The 7,527-nt window shown below is 30.5% G+C and overlaps 2 protein-coding genes across 6 annotated transcripts; one reads left to right on the forward strand and one right to left on the reverse strand.

Moving 5' to 3' along the window:
- Positions 1-549: 549 nt before the first annotated feature.
- Positions 550-2,587, reverse strand: LOC138944545 (endothelial differentiation-related factor 1 homolog). 2 transcript variants are annotated; one of them, XM_070315372.1, is made up of 5 exons: positions 2,215-2,585; positions 2,051-2,102; positions 1,610-1,624; positions 1,196-1,356; positions 552-1,087 (listed from the first exon to the last, which is right to left on the reverse strand). In XM_070315372.1, exons 1-5 carry the CDS (start codon positions 2,287-2,289, stop codon positions 932-934), a joined length of 459 nt encoding a protein of 152 aa, XP_070171473.1. In that variant the 5' UTR covers positions 2,290-2,585; the 3' UTR covers positions 552-931. The 2 variants fall into 2 exon arrangements, with proteins under 2 accessions (XP_070171474.1, XP_070171473.1); XM_070315373.1 differs by lacking the exon at positions 1,610-1,624 and having other exon boundaries at positions 550-1,087; positions 2,215-2,587.
- A 459-nt stretch (positions 2,588-3,046) lies between these two features.
- LOC138944544 (phosphatidylserine lipase ABHD16A-like) lies at positions 3,047-7,008 on the forward strand. 4 transcript variants are annotated; one of them, XM_070315369.1, is made up of 11 exons: positions 3,047-3,427; positions 3,518-3,571; positions 3,770-4,101; positions 4,550-4,728; positions 4,812-4,926; positions 4,997-5,132; positions 5,399-5,566; positions 5,632-5,759; positions 5,847-6,043; positions 6,154-6,302; positions 6,388-7,008. In XM_070315369.1, exons 1-11 carry the CDS (start codon positions 3,338-3,340, stop codon positions 6,490-6,492), a joined length of 1,653 nt encoding a protein of 550 aa, XP_070171470.1. In that variant the 5' UTR covers positions 3,047-3,337; the 3' UTR covers positions 6,493-7,008. The 4 variants fall into 4 exon arrangements, with proteins under 4 accessions (XP_070171470.1, XP_070171471.1, XP_070171468.1 ...); XM_070315370.1 differs by having other exon boundaries at positions 3,048-3,427; positions 5,399-5,563; XM_070315367.1 differs by having other exon boundaries at positions 3,050-3,427; positions 4,544-4,728.
- The last annotated feature ends 519 nt before the right edge of the window (positions 7,009-7,527 follow it).

Raw genomic sequence — 7,527 nt, forward strand, 5'->3', positions numbered from 1 at the left:
AGAATCAAGAAGGAGTCACTCCTGCAGTCTTAACTCAAGAAAAGGCTGTGGCAATCTTGAAAGATGTTTTCACTTCTGCAGCTGAGAGAGATATATATACAGGTGATGGAATAAGTATTAAAATTATTACTAAGGATGGAATAAAAGACTCCAGTTTTGCTTTGAGAAAAGATTAATAGAAATGAGAAAAAGCATTTATATATATTGTGCAAATAAAATTATTTCAATATCAACATATTTTTTGTTATCAAAACTTCACTCTTTTAAGTACTCTTCAAAATAATACTAATATTCTTTATAGAATAAAGAAATCTAATTAAATATGTAGATTACCTAAAAAAAATGGTGTAAAAAACACATGCATCATAATATAAAAGATACTAATACACATAGTGTTACTTGAATAGGTCTTCTTTATATTTATACACAATGTTTTCTATTTTAAATATGGATATCTTATCTATACCTATCTTATAAACTCTTGATAAAAAAATCTTTCATTACAAATTTTCTGTACTATGATGCTCAATGAACAAATATCAGATACTTTATTATAAATTAAGAATTTTATTCTGTCATTCAAACATATTTTGCTCTTATTTCATAACTAGCATTAGTAATGTACACTTGAAAATCTATAATATGTAAATGATTATGCAAAGGTAACTCAATAAGCCTTGTTTAATATTACACTATATGCATTGTATGTACTGTGTATGTTACTTCACATACACGTGTATTCACGATATTCTAAAATATATTTCTTTTACCATAAAGGCAAGTTAATTATAACCCATTCTTATCATATCAATGTAACCAAAGGAAAGAAGGTTAGGGGTTTGTTTGTTGCATTCCATTCTACCATCTTTCTCATAGTTCTTTCTTGGAAATAGTATATAAAGATCGAAAGTAGACTGTTTCCCCCCGAGATTCACTTCTTCGTCCCGGGGGTCGTTAACGGTCTGCCGCGATCTTTACCACGCAATTTAATTCCAAGTACTCGCTCGATCTTGCCAATGACCATTTGATTTGGTATTCCACGCCCTGCTTCATAATCATTAATGACTTGTGCCTTTTCGTTTACTTTCTATAAAAAAAACGCATATAAAGATTATTAATAATAACAAATATTCGTATATTGTTTTATTTTCCTAATGATAAATAACTCCAAATTATAAAGACAAAAATACTTTACTGTAGCTAAATCTTTTTGAGATAATCCTTTGTTTTGCCTTCCTTGTTGGATAAGTTTACCAAGTTCAAGTGGAATTTGATCATGTTTTAATTCTTCTGTTTCACGATCTAATTTAGCTGTATTTTTTGTGGTTACGTGCTGTCTGTTTGCACCGCCACCCCCTAATCAGAAGTTTCAGTATTATTATACTTTCGATAAAATTATTACAAAAAAAAAAATTATAAGACAAACTGGATCTTTCTCTGGTAAGTAACAAAATATCTAGCATATTATTATTTTACGTTATTGAAATGTGAAAAATATATTATTTGAATCTTGGTTCGATGCTTTCTGCTTTTTATTTATATCTCTCAGTTATATTCTTATAATATAATAAAATATCAACTTATCCTTTAAAATAGATGCTTCACATACTTGTATTTATCGAATCTGTACATAAAACATATCAATTTTATATTTAACTTAAGATTTTTATCTATGATATAACATATATGTGTATGTGTGTGTGTGTGTGTGTACGATGACGTGACAATAATTCTGATAATATGCTTCTTTAATAATAATAGGAAAAAAAAGAAGAAGAAAGAAAGAAAAATCTATGGTAAAATTTAAATATTTTCATTTTTAAGGAAAGAAGTAACATGGTAATTATTATTCCTCTTTGCAGTAAAATCCTATTTCATTCTAAAAAAATTGTGTGATTGTGTAACTTGAAATAACTGTTATCATTGATAAGAATACGCAAAATTGTCGCGCTTAAAGTGGCGAGCACGTTTTTGTTTACATTGAAACGAATAATTATCCGAAGTAACCGCGGAAAAATGCAAGAAAATCTAAAAACAAATTTCTACTCACATTTCGCTTGTGTCTCTACGGTGAAACCCTGCCGCCGTGCATCGTTCACCGCCTGTAAATAATAAACTTACAGTTAAGAATCGCGTGCGACGCAAAGTACGGGCATCGCGATCTCTCGTGCTAACGTGTGATAACCGCGCACCGGATTTTGCGAGTTTTCAGACCTTCTCGGTTTTGAGTGTGGACGATTTTGGAGCGCGTTTACGCAGCGTAATAGGCGCGGTGTCCCAATCTGACATGTTGTAAAAACTGCTGCGAACGATCAATGTTATCACGTTGAAACGTCTTCCCAGTAACTACGATTAGCGGCTATTCCCTACACTTTGCTTGCTGTGTCGTGTTGCTTCACAGCAAGTTCTCTCTTCTCTTCGTCGCAGACGTTCCGAAAGTCATACAACGCGACCGCTCGATCGACCGGCGCGTAGTTACAATTTTGCGAACATCAGATCGCGCTTCGAAGCAAAACTACACGTAATTTCGTCGAATTTTACGTTCACGTCACTATTTTCCATGTGGTGTCGATCGATAGATCGCCATCCTTGGAATCTTCGAGCTCTGTCAACCGCGAAATTTGACATTTAAAATAATGACACGCTGAATCGTGTCGTAATGGAGAAGTAAACTTTTGGCTGCCTAAGCAACTGTTGTTTAATTAATTAGCGTAAATGCTAAAGTAGCGTTAACGCTAAAGTAAATGCTAAAAATATCGTAAACAATAAAATAGCGTTTACGCTTACTTCAGAACAAATAGACGATAATTTACATTCATCCAAATTTATAAAAATCTATCCAATTTCGACATTTCGTTAATTGATAGAGAGAAATAGTATGATATGGTCCTTGGAAAATCTAGAGGCGATATATATATAAATGTATAAATGTATTATATTATATATTAACTATACTTGTTCCGATAATATATATATATATATGCATCAATCATATCTAAAGTGCTTGTTTAAAACTTCCAATCAGAGCAAATAATAAGATACTACAAAATTGCATCTAAAAAAGAAAAAGATAGATTTTTAGTTCAACTGTGACTGCTACGCTAATGTGAAATGAAAAAAAAGTTTCCTTAACATGGATTAATCCGTCGTGTCTATCTAGCTGTCACGCTCATTCGACGGACGTACAGGCTAGTAGATAGTAGGTAGAAAAGATATGTTTCGGCTCGATGTTATGTGTACGGCCTGAGAATTTGATCCGCATCATAACTCCGCAGTATAATATATATATATATTTGTATACGATAAGATCAAACTGGTTGTGTGAAGATCGTGCAAAATGTCTTTGATCAGGTCCTTATGGAAGTGTACATTCAGTCCGCGACTTTTCAAGATTTGCGAGATAACATGGATCGGTCATCTGGTTGACGTAAGTGCACCTATACATACAATATACTTATTCAGCGTTCTCTCAGCGAAAATTTGCCTAAAATTGAGGTTATGCGTATGTAAATTACAGAAATCGTACGAGCCGAAGAACTTGGAACGATGGAGCGATCAAATTGTGATTTCCGTAAGTATTTCGCGAAATAATTTAGAAAGTAAATTATTGAAAGTTTACTAAGCAATTTTACTGCTATAATGCGAGTAAAATCTTCCAAGTGTCTTTATGTACAAACGTAATCTTCAAATTTTACCACAATTTAATCGTATTTTTGTATTACTATATTATATTGTAAGAAGCTTACAAATTGTTTTTGCATTGTTACAGTTGCACATTGTTACAGCAGCAATATGGTCCATAACTCTTTACGCTGCACCACTTATTGCCATAGCTGTACCGTTTATGTATCAACGTGGTTATTCCATCACAGATAATGTTTTTTGTTTGAGTAAATTGGCAGCTGGTGCTGGTGCACTTTTCGTTGCTTCGTTAGCGGCACGTGGTTACTCCAGAGTTAACAATCCAGTATATGTAAAATTTATACGAACTTTAAATGAGGCACATTTACAATACAATGAAAGGACAAAACAGGAGCTTCACAAATATGATTTTGAATTTTGGGCATGGCCTGTGGATTTCGATATATCGGGATTAGAAGGGTTGGACATATATTCTTTTAATAATAATTAAATAGGATATCCTAGAATCCCAAACTTTTATTTCAATTTCAAATTTTTTAATGAATTGTACTATGCATAGGAATAATTTTTAGTATCATCACTTCTAAGTTTTTAATAGTTAATATTTAAAAAATCTTTTAATTATAAAGATATCAAATATTACAGGAGAATAAAAGTTACCTTAATAAAGTTTACTTTAATTTTAATAATAACATTCCATTTATTTTTAATCAAAAATTGGAAAAAAAATTGATGCTTGCATGTTTTAATTAAAGAAGTATCAAGTTCAAACATTAACGCTAAGATCTTTTAAATCAAAGCTAAGGGATTTTAAGATAGCTTTTATACACACACATACACACATATATAATTATATTTTATATATATATATATATATATATAAATATCTATATTTTTTTAGTAACAGATTTGCAGACAAATTGACACTAAGAAAAATTGCAACAACTAGCGGGCGTCTGAGACATCAAAGTAGTAAAGATTTCTTATTTGCCATACCATGTAAATTACTTTCTCATATAGCAGCGCATACTGTTGCAATCAAAATGATTTATCCTGGCAGTGTATCTATCATCAGCTGGGCAATTGGTAGAATATTACTATTATTATTGCATATCTATATACATATATCTTTATACTACTTAAGATCATTTTATATCACTATGTCAAAGGTTCTACATTATCGAAGGGAAGGATAGATTTAATAAAACAAGGCGGAGAAAGATTTAAGCTAGTGACAGTTGATAAAAATCAAATTGATACAATGTTCGTCGATCGACGCAACAAGTAATGTAAACAATAACTTTATTAATAGCTTGTATCTTACAAACCGTTTTCTAATATACAATTTTCACAGGAATACTAATGGCGATATATTAGTAATAACTTGCGAAGGAAATTGTGGTTTCTATGAAACAGGTATTATATCCACTCCTTTGAATAAGGGTTATTCGGTATTAGGCTGGAATCATCCAGGTTTCGGCGGCAGTACTGTAAGAAATATGCACAAAGAAATAAATTTTATATATATATATATTTTTTTTTTTTTTATACAATCCGAGGGGAAGAATTGCTGTTGCTCTGTCCTAAAACTTTTATCATTGCAACAATAAAACTATCAAAATGTTGCAGTTATTGTTATTCACATATAAGACAGTAAATACAAAGTTATAATATAAAGTTAAGTATGGAATAATGGCAAGTCTTTTACTTCGGGGCCGATTTATATTTCGTATAACAATAAATAATAATCAAAAAGGGTGCACCATATCCAGACCAAGAGGAAAAAGCCATCGATTGTATAATGCGTTTTGCGATCGAGCGTCTAAAGTTTCCCGAGAAACGCATTATCCTGTATGGATGGAGCATCGGAGGATATACCGCTACCTGGGCTGCTATGAATTACCCTTCTATTCAGAGCTTGGTGGTATTAAATTTAGTTCAATTAATTCTATATGCAATTCTATAAATTAATAGATTATATTACTGCAGGTTTTAGATGCTACATTTGATGATATATTTCCATTAGCTATGAAAGCAATGTCACCGTCCCTAGAAGGTTTAATCCGCAATATAATCAGAGATTATTTTAATTTAAATATAGCAGAACAATTGAATAGGTATATTCTATAGTGATATTATATGTATAAATATATTGATAGATATTATCTACATGTTTATGTATTGTTTTTTTTTTAATTGATTAGATATAACGGGTCTGTATTATTAGTGAGAAGAACAGACGACGAGATTGTATGTACACCTAATAACAGCTTAGCTGGAAATCGCGGCAATATATTGCTGACAAAACTGCTTCTCAGGCGTTATCCATATTTATTTTCTGGAACCTCCGAATCTGGAACTGTCCTATCGACATTCTTATCCGCTGAAGCTTCTGATAAAGGTAAGAAATTGAATAATGACGATACTATATGTGTATATATATAAATGGATTTTTTAAAAACTAAATAAAAAATTATAGTTAATTTAAATCGATTTTTATATTTATTGCAGAATCGATATTGGAATTAAGAGTGGAGGAAAAGCGTTGCTTAGAGTTGATAGCAGCTGATATACGAAAAAATAATGGGGTGATAAGTTATCCTTCTACTCTAGGACAAGATTGTAATGTTAAGACAAAATTGCAGTTGGTCCTTTTTCTTGTGGGTATTGCATACGTGAAGACAAATCTAAAATGAAAGAAAATAAGAATATTGTATTTTGAATCTATTATTTCGTGGTTTCTAGGCAACAATGTACATGAAAGACCAATCGTCGTCACACTGCATCCCATTGACTGTTGATCTCTTTCATCCAGGTTGGGATCCAGCATCCATAATCACTGTAAAATAGGCTCAATATTGTGTCCTAAAAGTCAGGAACTTTTCAAGAGATTCTTATTCGTATAGTACAATACGAACGAGCAAAAACAGTAACAATCTTCAGTGCATTTCATGTTGAGTTTCAATTAGCACACATACATAAACATTATTTATTCTACATTAATCTATACTCAATCTTTGACAAATGGTTGAAAAAAATGTTACATATTAGATATCTCATTTTTCATTCACTGTAAAAACATTCTGGTTGAACTAATGACTACTTGCATTTTTCAAGTTATCTATATCAGTTGCACATCTCACCAAATACTGCTATATGTGTAAGAAAATTATTTTTATTACAATATAAATATTAAAATTTAGACAAATTGAATTTTAATATATGTTTCTTTACATTATTTTAAGAAATAATAGCTATTATACAATATATGTTATTTTATTATTAAATCGAGAATGATAAAACTCTGAAATGATTATACACACAATATAAACATGTAAGATATAATAAATGTATTTTTCATTTCAATCATAACTTAATTATTATGTTATTATTCATATTAATAATCGAATTTTTTAATAAAAGAAGAACTTCTTATCATAACATAAAAATAATAAAAGTTATAAGCCATATTTGTACTAAAAAAAGTTTAATATTAAAAGTACAAAATTTTGTTTTAAAATTATAAAGATTATTTACCTGAAAGTCTTGCAAGATTTCTATAATAGCATCCTAATTAAAATTTCTTACACGAAATATTCTATTTTCCATATAATGTATAAAAATAAATAACTATATATCATATCCAATAAAATAATTCCAGATAAATTTATGTAATTTGAATGTTGTTCAGGACAGCTATAAGATCAGCTTTAGAATCTTGAAATGGATCTACTACATTCGCTCGACCAGTTTTCACTGGTCGCTCTAAAAATATTTTTAACATGTTTCTTGTTTGTACTAAAAAATAGTTCCTCTGAATAATTTTTTCCAAAGCTTTAAAACATCCCTCCAAATTCCAAGTACTCTGCGTTGATACCACTGCTT

This window comes from Polyergus mexicanus, unplaced genomic scaffold (genome assembly GCF_030449975.1).
Source record: "Polyergus mexicanus isolate NDT 795.1 unplaced genomic scaffold, iyPolMexi1.0 SCAF_255, whole genome shotgun sequence".
Taxonomy (NCBI): Eukaryota; Metazoa; Arthropoda; class Insecta; order Hymenoptera; family Formicidae; genus Polyergus; species Polyergus mexicanus.